Source organism: Anguilla anguilla, chromosome 13 (assembly GCF_013347855.1).
Source record: "Anguilla anguilla isolate fAngAng1 chromosome 13, fAngAng1.pri, whole genome shotgun sequence".
In the NCBI taxonomy this organism is placed as follows: domain Eukaryota; kingdom Metazoa; phylum Chordata; class Actinopteri; order Anguilliformes; family Anguillidae; genus Anguilla; species Anguilla anguilla.
The window spans coordinates 14,779,626-14,799,525 of NC_049213.1; the positions used below are offsets into that span (position 1 = coordinate 14,779,626).

The 19,900-nt window shown below is 43.3% G+C and overlaps 1 protein-coding gene across 1 annotated transcript in view; it reads right to left on the minus strand.

Annotated features, from left to right (window-relative positions):
* Positions 1–19,651, minus strand: part of vstm2l (V-set and transmembrane domain containing 2 like) — a 39,741-nt gene extending 20,090 nt beyond the window's left edge. Inside the window, exon 1 of the mRNA XM_035387080.1 lies at positions 19,265–19,651. Coding sequence (XP_035242971.1) covers positions 19,265–19,382 — 118 coding nt within the window. The 5' untranslated portion in view covers positions 19,383–19,651. The remainder of the gene's footprint in view (positions 1–19,264) is intronic.
* Positions 19,652–19,900: the final 249 nt, after the last annotated feature.

Genomic DNA, 19,900 nt, shown 5'->3' on the forward strand with positions numbered 1-19,900 from the left:
TTATCCAGAGTGACGTCCACAGCATTTACATTACACCCGTTTATATAGCTGGATATATACTGAAGCAATGCAGGTTAAGTACCTTGCTCAAGGGTACAATGGCAGTGTCCAACTCTGGAATCGAACATGTGACCTTTAGGTTACCATACTAGTTCCTTATCCATTACACTACTCTGCCGCCCCATCACCCAAGCTTAGGACACAAACTTTCCAACATTGCCAGTCAGACAAACTGAACTTGTCCAAACTTGTCATAGAAATAACAGAGGTGAGTGATCCACGATCAGCTCTCCACTGTTCAATTACACAGCGAATGGCTGGGTGCAGGAGGCTAATTAACCCAAGCTACACCCAGTTACTCCTCCAGAGATCAGACCGCCCACCTCCAGAGGAAAAGCCATTCTGCGGCTGATCTGGGATCAGCAGCAGGAGAGCGAATACCCCCTGAAGCGCAGTACAGTAATTCCCTCTCCTAAACTGGGGTGCTTAAAAAAGGAAACAGAGAAAAGAAAATGGAACACTAAATTGAAAACATATTTAACGCAGAGCCTTCAAACAGCCTTCCCGCTTATCATTTTAATTAGCGCTTCTTATATAACAGTTCTTTTTCCTCTGTGTTGTGCTGTTTTTGAAAAGAGTCTATTTCAGATTTGATAGCTTGAGTAGAAAGCATTTCACCGTGTGAGGTGGCTGCAAAATTCAGTTCCAAAAATGGTCTTTATCGGTTTTTCATTGTAAAAGGATGTACCTGAACTAAACATATACTATATAAACTTTAGGAGGTAAAATTCGTTTCCAAAATAAAATAAGCACTTTTTTGTGGGTTACACAAAACCAAGTGAAGAAATTAAGATGATATCAAATCAGTCAGTTTACATCAGGCAGCAATGTAAAGTTATACTCATTTCATGATTGCTCTGAAGGATATCAATATTATGCCCATTGGGTTCTGTACTATTCTGATTTACATTCAGCCTTCAGGCATTTAGAATAAAACACGTTTCAAGTAAATGGCTGAAATTACTAATTAAACATATGGCAGACATGCAGTTAGTGTAGCGCTGAATTAATGTACTGCAACAACTTTAACCTGTGAATATACTGTCAGCATACTTATGATTTCCCTAATTTTACCTTTTGGATGGTCGACTACACGCAAACATGCACAAACACACATGCACACACACGCACGCACGCGCACACACTTTTCTCAGACAGCATTACTCATGAGGAAAGCTGTCCGATACTTACCTATGGGAATTCAACTTTTTTCCAACTTCATTCAAGGGTTGATGACGAAAAATGAATGGACCAATAAATTCTGTACTGAAGGCCATATTGTGCGTTGCAGGCCATCAAGAAAGCAATACAAATATGACCTCAATATCCCAGAAAATGTATGGTGCCCCAAGATGAACCACTTCAATTCAAAATCAAACCTTCGCCATTACAACTGTTATTTTTCATAGCAATCGGTTGTCCTGTGCAAGTTCTACAGTGCAGCAAGCCAAAGAAAATCCTGCATATATGCTCTACATGCCTTTAATCTCTTCTGTAATGTTCAGACAAAGACCTTAAATGACTTAGCACAGTCTTCCATCAAAAAATAATTCTGGGGTAAATACAGGGGAACATATTAATGTCACACAAACATAAGGGTTGACGTCGTAACAACAAAAATCTTCCCCTGTAGGAGCACAAGCAGCAGCAGTACAAGCAGAGAGCATAAGGACTGCCTTAAGTCTGTAACATTTCTCTTAAGGAATAAATGAGAAAGGCTCATATAACAGCAGTAAAGAAGGCCAGGCGGTCAGAATAGAGGCGTGTCTCTTTATCCAGCCACTGTGATTGTCATTTAAATTTCATTGCCTCGGCACAGATTCATTTTAAAGAAAAAGCATTTCACTGGCAAATATATAACAAAGAAAACAGAATGTTGAACACTGCATATTATAAACACCCTGCAGTTTGTTGGCCGAGAAAATATTGGTTATACTTACAATTACCTGGAGTAAATTATCGGCCAGGAGCATTATCAGCCAGGTGTTAATGAGAATAGACAGAAGCTCAGCATAGTCATGCACTTTCATCTGCGGTAAAGTGGGACACGCCCCACTCTGATCCACTGCAACTGCTGTAGACTCTTCAGAGAAATGATAGAAGCAATTTTCCAGTGTTAATCAGACAGCCTGGATCTCTCTTGGGCAGTCTCGCCTTGTGATGTTACATGAGTGATGTAATGTCTGTTCCCACAATGCCTGATCAGTTCTCACGGACTGATTTCTATGCCAAGGCACACAGAATGTTCTCTAGTGTGTAGGAGGAAAGGCCTAATAGGAAAATTCACCAATAAAATCTGAATATATACCTACAGCTGAGACATTCCGCAGCTTAAAAAGTGCACAAAGTGCTAAGTGTCTGAACAGAAGACTGGAAGCTGCTTAAACTGATACAATTAAAGCTGAAATAACTGAATTTACTTTCCTCATGAAATGGAGGTATTGAAATACTGTTGTAGTAATGCTGGCTGCAAGCTAAAAAGCCTTTCCCGCTACACAGTCGCATGTGGCAGATCCAAGAAATCATATAAATAGAAATTCTTTGTTTACCTGCCACCCTCCTTTATAAGTCAGAGGCAGGAAATACATGTGGAATGATTTCCATTAAATCAGTGTTAAATTCTTTTTTTTTTTTAAACCAGCGGTGTGCCAACTTTCTCTGCTCTGCCAGAACGGATCAGCACTAAAGGAGTGTTTTATAGACTGCCCGTACGATCTGTACCAAATGCCCTGCCACACATAATTACCACACAGTTTCTGAAACAAACTTTATTTAAATTGCAAATGGTTGGATCCCATCGCAGTGATGCTTTAAACAAATGCGCTCAAAATATTACTTATTTATTTTTTTTAAAGCGCAGAGCATTAATGTCGTTACAATAAAATCACAGTGCAATGAAGATCCAATCAAAGTTGCTTATTAATGGGCCCATAACTGTTATGCTGCACATTAAAAGTACAGTTCATGGAATGGTTTTAAAGTGATAAAGTTAACAATGCTTTTACAGTGAAAATAAATAAAAAGGGGGTGGGAGGGGGTGATGTATTAAGTTCTGGTAAAACAAAATGAGGTTCAGATACAATGGGGAACGAGACTGAGTGAGTGAGAGAGAGAGACAGACAGACCCACACACACACAGATATTCTGCCCACCAATTACATTTTGGTGGGCTGTAACACACATAAATGGGTTTAACACACCAGTAGATCTCCTTTGATAGTTTAAGCACGCTTGTAAAGATTCTCGGTCCGCGGCTCGCACTCCGTTATAACTGCCGTCATTCTGACTCAAGGAAAAAAAAAAAACCACCTCTTTATTTCGCACTCACGACCACTCTGTAAATCAATACTGTAATAAAGCAGCGTAATGATCTCTTTCGAATTAAAATTAGGTTAAACCTTTCCCTTCGGTTTCAGAGAGCGCTTTTTTTCCTTTCACCAGAAAGCGAGAACTCGAAAAAGGCATTATGTTTCTTGGGTCCCAGCGGGTGTGGAGACGGAGCCGTAAATGTGGCCTATATGAAGCCATCTATCACCTTCCGTTTGCAGCCCCGAGCGCAAAAGCAGACACCGACATTAATTCACAGCCAACCTCCCGCTGTGTCCGTTCCGTTTAAGGGCACATCTCGCGCGTTGATTGTAACCGGGAGATACGCGCTGTTTGTAAGCCAAGTGACAGTGTTATTTAAAGCTGGAGAAATAAGGGATGGGGGTGGGGGGCGGGTTCAGTAAAATGCCACAGCCGGACAAATCTGGAGTAAACGCAAGCATGGGAGTGGGCTGTGTTTGCCGCAGAAACTCCCGAAGGACGAGCAGGCCAAGAACAGTAGCTACGTACGTGACTAACATTGAAAGGATACAGCGCTATTAGGCTCTTTGCTAGCTAAGGTAAATTTCACAGCGGTTTCATTTGTTTATCTTTTCTAATCAAATCACCCTGCGTATATCATAAACACTGGCACTGCAGGTACGTGGACAGAAAAAAAAGCAGAGGCAAAGTTAAAACTGACAGGAGAAATACAGACATCAGATAACTAAAATGGAACTGGTATTCCAGTGCAACAGCAGGGATCTGTGTAATTACATGTAATTGCTTGTCGCTTTTGATCTTCACTTTATTTTAATATATGCTTGGATAATCTCCTAAAAGCCCACCTTTCAACTAGGTAGAGCAGCCAAGTAGCTTAATAAACTATAAGCCATCTGTTAAGCTACTCAGCTGCAAACATGATCATCCAGATGTCCAGTCAGCTTTGTAGAAATCTAAATTTTGACACCAGGGTGTTAATTTGCTTGTTTTATTGATGCACCCCACACAGCATATTCTGAAATATACGTGATATTGAAGCCAGGAAAAAATCCCTTGGAGTGACGAACTGTTGAGGGAGATATCTAATGAACGTAATGCAAGCAGGCAGCATCGACTCAAGCCAACGAAGTTGCCAAACTGCCACTTAAACTTATTATCAGGGCATTTGCATCACTCAGTACAGCAGACACATGTGCACAGGCGTGTATGCAGACACACACACACCTATGAATAAAATAGTCATATGCGTTTAAAATTCAAACACAACTGCTGTTCTGAATTGCCCAATGGGTAAGAAAATTTATTTCATTCAGGTTTTTAAGCAGATTTTGGTCTGACCGATCATGGTCTCATTGTACCCCTTGTGCAGTAGCTACAGAAGTGAGCTAACACAGAGGAGAGGTGTATCTGTAACTGTGTTGTGCCAACACATTTTAGCCATCCATGTATCCATCCATCCATTTTCTTAAACCGCTTATTCCTGGTCAGGGTCATGGGGGCACTGTGGAGCCTATCCCAGGATGCAGGTGTACGCCCTGGACAGATCACCAATCTATCAAAGGGCCCACACAGCATTCACTCACAAATTTGAACCTACGGGCAATTTAGAGTCTCAAGTTAGCCTACTCTTTGTCTTTTGACTGATGGAGGAAAATGTAGTAGGCTACCTGTAAGAAACCCAGATGGGGAGAATATGCAAACTCAACACAGAAAGGCCCTCAGTCGAGATTCAAACGTGGCACCTTCTTGCTGTGAAAGGTAAGTGGCTGAGTTGGTTTGAATCACTGCTTCCAGTTCGAGCCCCACCTACACAGGATCATGATGTCATAAGCAGTAACTGTACATTGGTTAAGTAGCAAATCACATCCCCAGAAGACTGGTGGAACCATTTCAATTCAGTTTGTCAACCTGATTAGGCTCATAGTACCCAGACGATGGGGGATGTGCCTGACAAGGTTATGCAGGATGAATTCCTCCTCCAAAGCTTCAGGGAGGGAGTGCTGATATTTAACTTGCTAATATGCAAACTGTAAAACAGGAAAGAAAGCAAAAAGATGACAGACATTTTAATTTCTAAAATAAACATATATATTCTACAGTAGAGATGGGGTTTTTTTTCCCCTTTAGGACTATTTAAAAAAAAAAAAAAAAACCCTTTCTTGCTACGTGCTTTCTTGCTATCTAATTAACTATTGATTAGCGAGATTTGTGTGACTTCCCACAACTTAGACAATATACCTTGACCGGGGAAGTTATGGAAGTTAATTCTAGTTTATTGATCGCCTCTGTTCAAGGTTCTTGGCTCTAACACTTGTAAGGTCTATAAAATGAGCTGGCATTGCTCCACACTGTAAAAGCGTTCCATATTTTGGTGCTTTAAAACCCATACATCATCCACATCCTGCAGCTTGATTGCTTAGGTTTCTCTGTTGTATCACTGTCATTTCTGAATTTTTGTGTGGCACTGGCAGCTATTAATATCTGCAGATATTAACTTGGTGTTCAGCCATTTCTTAACAGAAAATGGCTGTGCACCAAGCAGTTTAGTTGAGATCTCAACATAAACCACATCAGATTTTTCAGCAAACTTGCACATCCACTGCAAGATTTTAGTTTTGCAGTTACGGACATCTGGAGTTAACCTTTATTTGTAATAACATCAATGATTTTAAAAACAGTATTTAATACACAGGAGCTCTTTGAACAGAAAAAAAACATTTTAAAAAATAATAATTTTAATTAAGATATTTTGCATTTTGTTCACATTTAAGCTACTGTTAAAAGAGAAAGTCTATGTTAACCAGAGTGTATGCAGTAGCCAGTGTCATAGGACGAAATCCCTGCATGTGGTACACTGGAATATGATGATGCCAATCTAACAAGCACCAAGTCTCTTCCGTTGGCCTCGATTGCTTTTTTGCGCTAGTCGGAGTGGTGCATGGACATGGTAAATATTGCATTTTGATTACATCCAGCACCCTGACAGGGCAGTAAAACACATTAGGGACTCTGAGTAATACTGAAGAGGGGAAGGGGGGGGGGGGGGGGGGGTGTAGACAGCTCATTGTGGCAGAGCTTCCTATTAGTTCCAAGGCTTAGGGAGCTCTTCAGGCCCACGGACAGCGACGGCTTCATCTACAGGCACACATAAGTGAGGCTTGTTCAGCCCGGCTTTGTTCATCGCCTTTCTCTTTATTCGCCGGTCTGACTCGCGGGGGCTGAGCAAGATTAAAATGGAGTGACTGAGTGCTAGAACAGGAGCACTCTCTGATGTCTGATCCTCCTATCAGCAGTCAGACTCCAAAACAGACACTTAAATGGGCTGTTGGCATAACCTGGAAGAAGATGAGTTGGAATTTGAAGTTTGCTGCCAATGCAAATCATCCCTGTCTGCATAAAAAGCATTTATAATACCAACCATGGAAAGATCAGCATAGCGATCGACACCCTGGTCATTTTAAATATCAGTTTTTGCATCACATTACAGACATTTAACAGACGCTCTTATCCACAGCGACTTACATAGCATTTACATGGCATTCATTTATACAGCTGGATATATACTGAAGCGAGGCAGGTTAAGTACCTTGCTTCGGGATTCAAACCTGTGACCTTTACGTTACAAGACCAGTTCCATTATACTACACTGCCGTCTAGTTTTGCAGTAAGGCATAGGTTAGCCCCTACTGCAGAGCTCCCTATAGAACATATGATATGTCTAGGGGTCTGCATCCTGACAGGGCCCTTCGATTATGTTGTGATCAGTCCGGGTATCGGGGCTATTTTTAGCTCTGTGACGTAGGGTCAGATCAGGGTTTGGACCACTGTTAACTAGGGGCATGACTTCATTTTATTTTATATTTATCTTTCTTTTGAAAGAATCAGGAAACTCAGCACCTTATTACTGGTGTATCCTCTCAATACATTTGCACTGAGATGCATACAGTTACATAGTTACATACGTCTGCTCTGTACTACCCATGGCGCTAGGCTTTTCCATGTCTTGCTCTCTTATATCGGCCACAGTATTTGCTTTTGCAGTCCGCTCTGTGGCTGCTTTCGCAACTTCATATTTGAAAGCACATCTTGGCTACAGTTTGGATAGGGCGTCGGTTTAAATTGAAATGTCCTTGCTGGCGGAAGCGATGCTCTCCTCTGTTCTCGGATTGCAAACACCACCTACACTAGCAGCTTTCCTGTGGGAAAACACTGTATTATATTGTATGGCGCTGCATTGTCTTGTTATTTCAGCAATCGATCTATCTAGGTCCAGGCTAAAAAAACTGGCGAGAGTTCGTACGGCTTACCCGGGCTTGGGCCTCATTTCTACCCTGATCATTTCTAGCAGACCTATAATAGTGCATGCTTGCTCTATGACCTTGATCTTTATACCTTTGAAGAGTAGGATTTTTGGAATGTTTTTTCAGTGTTCTAGAACTCCAGTGCTTTCAGTTGCCAGTAGTGATTGCTACGTCAGCATTAGATTGTTCAGTTAAGAACATTATAATCACATATTTGTGATCTTACACCTTGAAGGGTTACAGGGTTTCAATTACATTCCCTAGAAATAGTCGCTCGGCAACTCATTCTTGACAGCTTTGATCTTCCTGCGCAACTTCTTCTCAGACCTGTGCATCAGAGCCGTTGAGATGTCCTTTGACAGCATCATGATGAGAGGCAGCATTAATAACCCTTCCATGCTCCATTAAAAAGAATAACAGTTAGAAAAAGTGTCACAATTCATAAGCCGCGATGCTGCAAGATGGTCTCTGTCGACCTTGCAGATTAGCATTTGGGTTGTGAGCTGCTTGGGTTGGCACGCAGCACTAAACTGAAGTCTTACTTCTGAAGAGCTGTAAAACTGCCCTTTCTTTCTTCTGAAACTTCCTGTTTCTACTTCTTCATTCCTTATGACTTTTCCGCATTAATTAGGAAAAACTTTCCCCTAAATTCATATGATGTTCTGGGGAAAGTTTCACTTCTTTAGAAATACTTTTCTCAGTTTCTGCCACATTTCATTTATGCACACACCCTCATTCTGATTTAATTATTGCACACACATTCTGATTTAATTATTTCACACACCCTCATTCTGATTTAATTCTTGCACACACTCATTTGATTTCATTCTTGCACCCATCCTCATTCTGATTTCATTCTTGCATGCACACATTCTGATTTCATTATTGCACATTTGTCGGTGCATGTGCAGGCACGCAGCAAGAAACGGTCGCCAACGCAAAGTGCGGCCAACCGGAAATTCAGGAACTCTCCAGCACAGGACATTATGTATGGTCATCGGGGCATGTTGCACTGCCACCAGGGTCCAGGAAAATCACTCGGAAATCAATTTAGGGGCAAGAAGACTTGGGAGCACGCGCTACCTACAGATACCAGCTCCAGGCAACAGCAGCCGCAGCACCTTTTCCCTGACGATAGACAAAAAGAAGAAAAATCCACGCAGCAGAACATTGTCTGGAATAATAGCTGACCTTGGCTGTGTGAACAGCTGTTCAGCCTGGAGGAGCCATTCCAAAGCAGGCCTCTATTTAGACTATCCGTAACCCTTCCCTGCCTACTACATGTACTGGCATCGCAAAGCCTGATAAAATGTATCAGTTCAACCAATTCTTAGAGGTAGGCACCCTCTACCACAGTGGTTCTCAAACCTGTGTATGCTGGTTTTCCTTCCAGCCAATCGCTTGCTCAGTTCAGATTATTGAACACGTGCTTAAATTATTTCATGTGTCATGTGGCTTAGGAGGGTAAATAATCCTTGAAACACAAAAAGCTTCAGAAAAATTAACATCTTGTTAAACGTCTGATCGCAATTGTGGTTGGAACAAAAAACCATCATACACAGAGGTCCCCCAGGGCTGAGTTTGGGAACCACTGGTCAATACCGCAGCATAGTCATTTTAGAGGGCTTTGACATGCCAAGGTTTTTAAACCCCTGTCATTAGTGAAGCGCAATCACATTGAGACCATGTGTGTACCAAACCAAGGGTGATGGTATGCTATGGTACCTATGGATATACCTTTGTAATGTGCATCACATAACTTGTAACCAGGGAATATATTTCTAGAGTACACTGCTTATTATATTTTTGACCAAGAGCCACATGCTGTAGCAAACAGCAGGACTACCCTGCTGCTCATTTCGAGCAAGTGGGCGGAACCAAGAGGGGGCGAGAGGTGATTTCAGTGGACCGAGGGAATCCAATATCCCATCTGGACCAATAAGACAACAGGTGTTCCAGCGCTGCGATGGGGACCCTGTGCCGCAGGAGACGTCTACCTTTCAGACCAGACATTAAAACCAGTGCACCCCTTGATGATCCAATGAGACTTACTGAAGAATGTATGGATGCTGAACGCAGATGTTTCCTGTGACCTGGTAACCAATCAGCGTCTCGCTGATCATCCCCCGGTTTACAAACTCCCTGCTCTGACAGATGTGGGGTGAGTACTCTTTTGCGGGATAGCAGATGTGCATCTTCTCGGTGGCTGGTCCACTGGTGGGACATGACAAAAATGAACATGTGTGGTAAGGGAAATAAATGAAATTAATTTAATAAAACCAACATTAGAACGAGCGGAGCACAAAAATAGCAAAGCCCTGTGTAAGATAAGCACTTTTTTGGCAGCTCAGTAAGACAACAGTCCCTTCCAGCTGGTTCATAATTAATTTTCTTAACCCCTCAAAAGCAGTGGAACAATATCAATTTTACTGACTAGATTGCTGAATATATGCCAATTATTTTGTCAAAAAATTTGATCTGGTAATGAAGGTACAGACACCAGATTTCTAGAAATAGGCCTACAAAGAACAAAAGAATCCCTCGCAAAGACGATGACACACAATATTCACTGATATCTTTAATGTGCGGAAAGTGCTCAGCAGCTACGCTTAGCCATTTCGCGGGGGTTGGTGAGAGGAAGGAAATGAAAAGACAAGTATTGCGCTGGGAAGGAGCCTCATTAAAAAAGAAAGGAGGCAGGATGAAATACTATAAGGCAGGGGGAAATAAGTCGTCTGGGGAGTGGAGCTCCCAGCCATTCCGGCTCAAAAAATGAGACGAGCGCACTCAGCGGCCTCGTTCCGTCTCCTCGCAGCCGCTCGCTCCGAAGGGAGTTGCGGCTAGGAAGCGCCGCGGCGCCGTAATTAGCACGGGCCGTAGCAGCGTCGTTAGAATGCATGTCACTTTGGCACGGGGGCGTGGGTGGAGCGCACCAATTGTACACCCGGTCGGTTCTCGGCATGGCGGCGAGCTGGTGGTGATAAGCAGTTGCCGAGGAGTGAAAGTTTGCGACAGAACCTCGTCATCTTCTCCCGCCGTCGCGCCGGGCCTAGCTACCAGCCATGGAGGAGGCGGCTTATGATGTGTATTATTGTGTGTGTGTTCTTTCACTTTCACATTATTGCCACTGATTTATAGAGGTCAATGCTGCACAGTGCGATACACAGTTTTACGACATTCGCCGTTCAGAAATCAACAGTCACGCAGGAAAAGGTCGCAGAGCGAAGATGTCATCCAGCAGTAATGAATGTGACTGGTGACACCAGACACCACGGCCTACGCTTTAAAAGTAATTTGATTCATACAATGAACATATATTTAAGTTCATGTAGGAGTTTCCTATGCGCTGCGAATACTGCGTTCGACGATGACGTAGAAAAGAGCGAGCTGGGCAGTTTAAAATAACCGCTCGGCTCCGCCCACGAGACTCGCGGTTTCAGAGATTCACGATTCACCCTCGGGAAACAGGGGCTCGCGGCTGGACCTTCAGGCTTTTCCGAAGGCGGAGGGGAGAGTAATGGAAGAGGAGTCGCTCGATAAGAGGCGGAGCGGGCGTTTCGGCGTCGGGGCGAACGCGGCCTCGGAGAGTGCGTTTTTCGCGGCCCCTGGGACGGGCGGCGCCGAGGCTATTTTCTCTCCCCCTCGCGCGGCGGGAGACGCGTTCCGCGCCGACGGGAGCGTGCGGCCATTTGCACGCCGGGAACCGCGGCGGAGAGCCGGTGAGCCGCGGGCGGCAGCAGTTCTCTCTCTCTCTCTCCCTGACAGGCCGACCCCCGGAGATGGAGCTTAGCGCCACGCTCACCTGGGCCTGATGTATGCCCGTGAGGTGCCTTTCTGTCATTTTGGGCTGCGTGCGGGGGGAGGGGGGAGGGGCCGTGGATGATCAAATGGAACATGGGCCTGGATTCAATCAATATTTGTCTGTAACACTGACTCACAAATAAATTTGAAAGCTTGTCACCCCTCCAAAAAATATATATTCTATAGCATCTGAAAAGGGACATTACACTTGACATACAAGACTGGTGCTTGAAAGGTTTTGCTGGTATCGACCAGCATTGAGCTGACTGGTAATCCACCGCCTTTTCATATTTCGCCTCTCCCCCAGACCTGTTTTCCACCTTTGGTGTTATTGATCTACCCGAACATGGCATTGCCAACATCTGTAGATGAATAAAATGGAGATTTCAGCTTTCAGCGTTTTTTTATAACAATTCTACCATTTCCAGGGCTTATTACAGTGTTTCTTATGTCCCTTCTTTGGCACGGCAATGCTTTTTAAAAACCTTTCTGTTTGTCATCTTTCACACTGAATGATGAAATAGGCAGACTCAAGTGGATGTCCTCTCTCTTTGTACTCTAGATGCATGTGATCACTATTGTTTCAACATTATAGCCTATATACATATAGTTACTGCTTTTAAGTGGACAACAGATACAGTTCCAAAGAACTGTAAATGCACATTGATCAAGAATCCAGCTGTTCATGCTGGATTTGAGCTGTTTAGGATTTCTGCGCAATTTCCCAGGAGCAAAAAAAAACAAATTTCATTCAAACCGCTCCTCAAAGCCGAAGGACGTTTAATCCAAACGACGTCTGCGTGGTATCTTTAGGTGACCCTCCTTTGAAGAATACTGACATGACAACCAAACCCAAGTTTTAGTTGGTTTAGTTTTTTTTTTTTAAAGAGGGTCTTAAAAGAGATGCGGGGTATAAGAACCTTCAGGCACCGCCGCCGTTTGAAGGGCTAAGTCTCCAGTCTTCCTTCGTATCGATGGCGCTTCCCGACCGCGGCTCGCTGCCAGCAGTCACGCGCTCCGATCCGTTCCCAGAGAAGCAGCTGCGGCTGGAATGTGTCTTAGGCGAGATAAGCCTTCCCAGAATAAATAAATAAATAAATAAAAACGAATGAATAAAAAAAATCCCTCTGGCTCACTGCAGGCGTTGCCGAGGATTCTTCAACTGCCTCTCCGGCGACGAAGGACGTGCAATTCCCGCCCGTGCGGAATTCGTTTCCGATGTCCCGGTTTCCTGTCCGCGCGGACGAATCGGCATCGCGGGGACCGTTTCGGGGTCGTCCACCGCCGTTCCGAAGGCTTCTCGGCTGTCTCTTTCGGCAGCCGTCACCGCGGCGGGCCTGAGGCCCGGGCTCACACCGCACAAGGAACGGAGAGACCGGCGAAAACTCGCCCCGAGCGAACTCGTCCTCAGCCGCCAGAAATCCGTTTATAGGCGAACAAAGCGAACCTCTTCGGGAAAGCCGTCCTCACTGACTGCCGGTCAAGCCGTGACTTTGAAAGACGCTTTTGAAAGTCTTAAAGCCTTTTTTTCCCCCATTCTTTTCCAAAGGGCCTGTCCTCTGGCCGCTCAAAGGGCCCAAGACACCTGATCCCTCCGTTAAAGAGCTCCAGTTTTCCTTTCACCCGGAAAATCCACCGGGCAGCCTTGGCCCCGCTACGATCAGCAGCTGAAACAGCTCGAGCTTTTCACCAGACCAGCGCTCATCCAGGAGGACCCCGGATGGAACGCACCTGGCATCGTACTAGAGCACTAGAGCACGCGTGCAGGTATGTTCATCGGTTGGTACCGGGTGGCAGGCATTCACAATTGGTTCCCAGCACAGTTTAATGCTCCCAAGTGAAATTCAGTGTCCGCATCACAAAGAAAAGGTTCAGATCTAGTTGGCCATCGCAAGGCCGTTGAGCAGACATAGTTTAGACCGCTGCAGCTGCCATCTTAGGCCAGGTGTACGGAGCACAGCCCTTTCAGTGCACCGAAGCAGTCCTTTCCTACTGTCGTCATTTTTACATGTTGCATTTAATCAATTCAGCCATAAAACAAATTAGTCATTTAATCAATCTACCTATCATGTATTTACAAATAAAATTGTACTTTGTAGTAAAAAAGCACTATTCAAAGTAGTGTGTGTGTGTGTGTGTGTGTGTATGCATGAGTATGTGTACTGGTGTTGTATATATGAAAAAATATGACTTTTTGTACATAAAGGGAACCTGGAGAACAATTTATGATGTGACCTTTATGTGTCGCCTTTGATAAACGCAGTCTACATCTAGCTTGCTACGATTGCTAGCACAGCCAACGCCTCCCGACTGGGACTGGGCTATGCTTGGAGCAGCATTTGCTAAATTTGTCAGCAGCTATTCCTAGTTAAACTCCCACCCTGGCTTCCTCAATCTGGTCACCAATCCATCCCCAGTTCATTTAGCTTCATACCCCCCTTCAGACTAAGATAATATTCACTGAACATTCTGGTTCAAAATGGCTGCCATGTGTAACTCTTGGATATCTTGGGTCACTCACCTGTTGAAGTGAGCTTCCTTTGCTTCACAGCACTTTCAGATAATTAGAAGGAAGGCCCTATGCAGTCTGTTACCCATTGCTGTCATTTCCGTTCGATGCTCACATGAGCACATACTTTGAAGCTTATTTCTGCGTGGTGCAATCCACCCTATATGTGATCTGTACATGGTACAATACACCCTACATGAGAACTGCACATGGTACAATCTACTCAAAATGTGATCTGTACAACCCACTCTACACGTTATCTGTACAATCCACCCTACACATAATCTGTACAACCCACCCAACATGTAATCTATGCAATCCACACTACATGAAAATCCCAAATCCACGGGGCAAGGGAAAGAGAGTTCCCGCACAGTGCTCTCGCCCAGCGTGTGCTCTAGATGAAGGCGCAGCAAGCTTTCGGCAAACAGGCAGGCCTCTCTGCAATCCAGCTGCGCACACACGAGTCTTCCCCGAGCTCCCCCCCCCCCCAAATCCCCACCCCCCTCCCCTACCCGAGAAAGGGCTGTCACACAACTTACGCCAACACGGTTTCGGTGACCGAGGGGCATAGCCGCTGCCTTGCGAAGCCGAAAGAACCGCTCTCTTTCACAAACAAAAAATTAAATAAACAGAGTTGCACTCCATGCCTAGTAAATGAGCTCCCCGTCATTACACCAACTTCCTTTTCTCCCCCAGGGGTGGGACTCGCACTGGAGAAGGAACTAGCTTTAACTCCTTTTTAATTAAATTCCCCTCCCTTCTTCATAAACGCTAATTCATTTGTTTTTTTTTTCTCAAAATCCAAGCAAATCCATGTCGATCTGGTTTACATTGTGTTAACTCGTTTTTCTACTGAAGTGAGGGCCAATGCTAATGTTTAAGGCAGTGGGAGAGCTGAAAGTGCTTCTGATGCTTTCTGTCCAATGGAGAAAGGGATACTTTATGTTAGTTATCATGCAACTGAGAAAGTGCCTGTCATCCACAGAAAGCTGCTTTTTTTATCATTCTAGAGCTGCTTCCTCAACTCGCCAACTGTTTGTTGTGCTCGCTGTAACAAAATTCATACACTTGTGTTGACAACCTCCCCGTGAAAGAAGTACATTACATGGAGGCAATCATCTGGCAGAGACTTAAGCGCTTTTGATAGCAGCTACGCACCTTCTGTCATTCGGGGGACTTGGTGATCACCGGTTAAGCATCAATATCAGTGAGAAATTGAAGCCAGATCATTGGACAGGGGAAGCATCAGATTGGTTTTAAGAATACGCTTAACTTGCAAATCAATCTAAGCCTTTTTTCCCCCCTCAATGTGAACTTTTCTGACTGACAGGCCTAATAAAAGGCTCATAGAATTGCCAATGGAAATACTGTATAACAATGGATAAGAATACATTTTTGATAAAGGTATCCCAATGAAACTGACATGTTTATTTCTTGTTGCTGCACAGATGTTTGCTGTTAAATGAAGTGCTGTACAAAATACAAATTGGGTTAATGTAAAACAAGGTATCAATTATACAGTATCAGTTATGCAACTCATTACGTGCCAACAATTCTCATACATAGAATACATTTAGCCTATTATGGTCTGCATGTGAAACATGTTCAGTAAATTATTCAGATTTTAGGCTACACAGCATACTTACCGATTAAGTAATTTACGCCTTCTCCACAAATGCAAAGTATAGAAAGTACACTTTGCGTCATAAGGCGTTCTGTCAGGGCCAGCATAAGCAATGGCCTGGGCTCAATCCACACTTGTCTTTAAATGTAGACTTGTGCCCATGCTCTGTGTTTTTCTTCAATAACACAGTTTGGTGACTTGAGTCATCACAAAAATAAATGAGCCGAACGCTTTCAATTAAAAAAAGTAAATCTTGCATTTAATTGCGCAGAGTTAAGGGTGTGAATGTTAACTGTATCCAGCGTGCCCCGCGACAGACGTTCATGGACGTGTGCGTATCAGTCGCAAACGCAGAATGGACGGGGGGGCATGTGGGGGGGGGGGACTAGCATGTGCACTGGCCGTTTCTGTGCATGATAGCCCTGGGACACGTGGAGGGTGTACGTGTGGTTTGGACTGGACAAGCCGAGGATTCTTCAGACAAAGGGGAACAAAGATACAGAGAGTGAGAACTGAATCAAACAACTTTCCGTTCCTGTCTGCTTTAAAATGCCTTTACTGTCTTGTTTGTGGATTTTAACGGATCAAGTGCAGATTAAGGAAGGCAATCAGCATGCGCTGCAACCATTCAAGGTCATAGGTGGGGACCCCGCCCCCCTCCTCACCCACCTCCACCCCGTCCAACAGGTAACTCAGGCTTTCAAGAAGAGGTCAATGGCTCAATGAAAGAGATGCAATTTTAACCCTTTTATAGGTCTATTCATTTGAATTGTTTTGGGACTGGCTATATTTATAATAAGAAAGGGAAATCATAAATATCGCAGCTTCAGCTTCAAGCTTGGCTTGAGCAAGACAATTTATTGTAAAAGAAATGTTGTGGCGCTGGTGCTGGGGAACTTCACTGGTTCACAGAACTCATTATTCAAGTTGTCATTTTCTGAAATGCATTTCTGGACGTGTGCCTCCGCTTATAAAATATAAAAGTAAACATTACTTAAAATTTTGTTTTCATTTATGCCTCATGTGCATTACCAGTACAAGACTCATTCAGGAAAAATAAATCAACTACTAAGCATAATAAAATGAATACGGCTGCTCAAGTGTGTCGAAAGGGCACGTCTTCATGAAAACTGGCAGAATAACCTTTACATTTACCGAAATACAAACACCTTACCGCACATAAATTTACAAGGGGAGATAAAATATGCAAGATTAAAATCAAGCAATGGAAAACATCAATCAATGTTGAATTAATAGCCTGATCAAACCAAATGGATTGAGGTACACAATGGGACGCAAGGGCCAAGATTAGTGATAATGACTAATACTACAATTATTTTGGTTCTGCAAACAAAGACTACACATGTTTTTGCACCATTGCATGAGTCACCCTTTTTAAGCCCAGTTTGCTTTCTAAGCATCTTACTTTACTAATTTAAATAACCTGGCAATATTCTCCAATGCCCAATATTAAACGTTCATCACAGTCTTTTCACAAAGTATTTTGGCAAATTAGGTCTAAATACAAAGCCTGCTGCAAAGCTTATCAGCAAACAAATCATTTTTTAAATGTTACTTTTCCAACAAATTAGATGTTATACCAAAAACACCACAGTTCATCTGAAGCCCACCATCGAAACACTACATTACTAACGTGCTTATAGGAATGTATGCTACACTAGCCTGCTGCTACAGTACCTCTACATCCTCCTGCTGCTTTTATACAGTACATACAGCCACTTACAGGGCCTGATCCCCTCTTATAACACTGAACATTATACCATGCCCTCCCCCGCTCCCCCAATCTATCGCACATAGCTAATCGGTCAGACCCGTTATGGCAATAACAGTCAGCTGCAAAGCATGACTTAAGGAACTCAAAATGGCTAAATTGATGTATACCCTCCCCCACTAATTTACAATGACAGCATTGATTTATCACTCCCGCGGTTGAAGGTTGATTGATTTTTTTTCTCCTTTGCCTTGTGTCGGCAGTTAATTGGCAAAGACCTGGAGAAACTGTTATACAAACAGCGCGAGCGTCTACATCGCCGAATACTGCACATGAACTCTGACAACCGTTGGAATGCGGCACGCGATAAAAATCAACAACCCTACCAAATTAACAACCCCAGTACCTCGAGTTTCAAATTAAAGTTATTAATTAAACAATCATTTCGCAGGATGTTGAAACAACGTTTAGTAGAGTATGTTTGCTTCAGGACCTTCGAGTGAATGTGTGTCTGTTCATTTGATCTTGCTATCTAATAGTTTCATCAACCATGTTTTTAAAAAGCTTCTATTTTTTTAATCTTGTAAGATATATCAGACTTCTGCGTGGAGATAAAGCATTTATATAGCAGATAATAATGAAACTCCATTCTGGTAAAACTTCTATGTAAGTCAATGCCAAGGTGTGGCAAAAAGCTTTTTCAGTTGCCTCTAAAAAAGAGCAGACAGCAGATATTCTCATTGAGTTTATGTAACTCAGAGGCTGCAGGTTCAAATCCCATGCACAGGCATTACCACCATACCCTTGAGATAACCCTAATTATCACTAAATGCCAGTCCACCTGTATAAATGGATTATATGCAAATATATGAACTGTGCGAGTCATTATGGATGGGAAAGGGTCTCTATGTTAAGATGTACATGTAAATTCCCAACTAAGGTTCCCCTTCAAAACGTTAGCAACATTAATTAGCGAGTAACCTTATCCAGATTTTCCACCTGGACCACAGCTTGGGCACAACTGTTTGATTTGCAAGAGAATTTTAAAAGCATCCGGTTTACTTTTCTTAACAACAAACTGCATCACAGAGGAAAACCTGAACCTACTCAGACATGCAGTTCAGTCAACATGTAATTAAACCACACATAATTAGTGTCATAGCGTCTGTTTCAATGATCTCCTATCCAGTGTACAATACTGAAGTTAAGGCGGGCTGTAGGCTACTTTGAGACTTTGAGACGTTATGTGATTCATCCATTAAAACTATTCTGCCTGACTGAATAACGGGAAAAATGCAATAATAATGCAATGCATGTTAATTGCTACCTTCGATAGTCTAAGAAGAACAGAATTTTGATGAGCCCAGTAGCTTCCTCCAAAAACAGTGTGGCAGATAAGGTACAGGACAGAAAACCCACGCACGCCGCGAAAACGACATTCCAGTATGCTCATATCTCGGAGACATTCTATTATGACCGAAGACATTTGACGGGTGCGCAACACTCCAGCAGCGCGCCAGTGGCAGCAATATTGCTAACAACGTTATATTCCAATGAAAGAAACTAAACCACGAGATGTACAGTATGAGATGTAAACCACTTCTCGTTTATTATAATCCTGATTTGCTATTTAAAAACAGGGAAGCGATTAGCGACTAACGAGCTTTAGTAGTTCGGAGAGGATTCAGTTAGATGCTGATGCCCTTTCCGCCCTGACAGCCCACTTTTCCACGGAACAATTTCAAATCAGGGTAAAACATCTCGAAAACATTAGTCATAAAGCAACCCCGCCCTACATCCACATTCACCTCATGCTGTCATTCAAAATGTGGATCTCACCGCTGATTAACCTTTGCGCAATTACTTTTTTTATAATAATTTTTTCCTCATTTTTTCATGCCAGCGTCAGGAAGCATTTTACGTACCGTTTCCAGAGATATGGTTCTCTACCTCAGCGTGTCCACCTTGTCTGGACGAGGCGCTAAGTTGGATGTAGAGTCCTGCGTAATGTAAAATCCCTACTATCACTCCAAAGGTTCCCATCGCTTTTGTGTGTGCTTCCAGTATTTTTTGCCAGTCTCACATTAGGCGGAGGGAATCGGGGGGCGGAAATCCAGTCAGGTCCTGGGGGACTATCCTCCCTTTAAAATAAAATCACCCCAGGCCAGGGAGAAAAGTGCCTTTTGTGGCGCTCAGTGCTGCAGCTCACCACCTTTCAGCAACGACTGCTTCCCCTCACGACAGATTGCTCGATTCTGAGTGCCTCCGAACTGCGGCGGAGGGAGATTGGTTCTGAGAGCGAAAAGGAGAGTGCCCAGTCTTACATCGAGGGTGTCAATTAGGCGGAGGGATCTGTATTGGTGATTTATTCATTAAACTTTTACAAGTCCATAATTCTTAAAGCTATACAGAGAGTATTTGTCATGCAGCGTTAAAATATATCACGTCGATGAAAATGGACATCTTTGTAAGATCAAGGATCGATACCGAGTTATCAGAAGATGATTTAAAATGAACGACATTGTTCTTTCAATTACTAACAAATGAAGATACTATTTGAA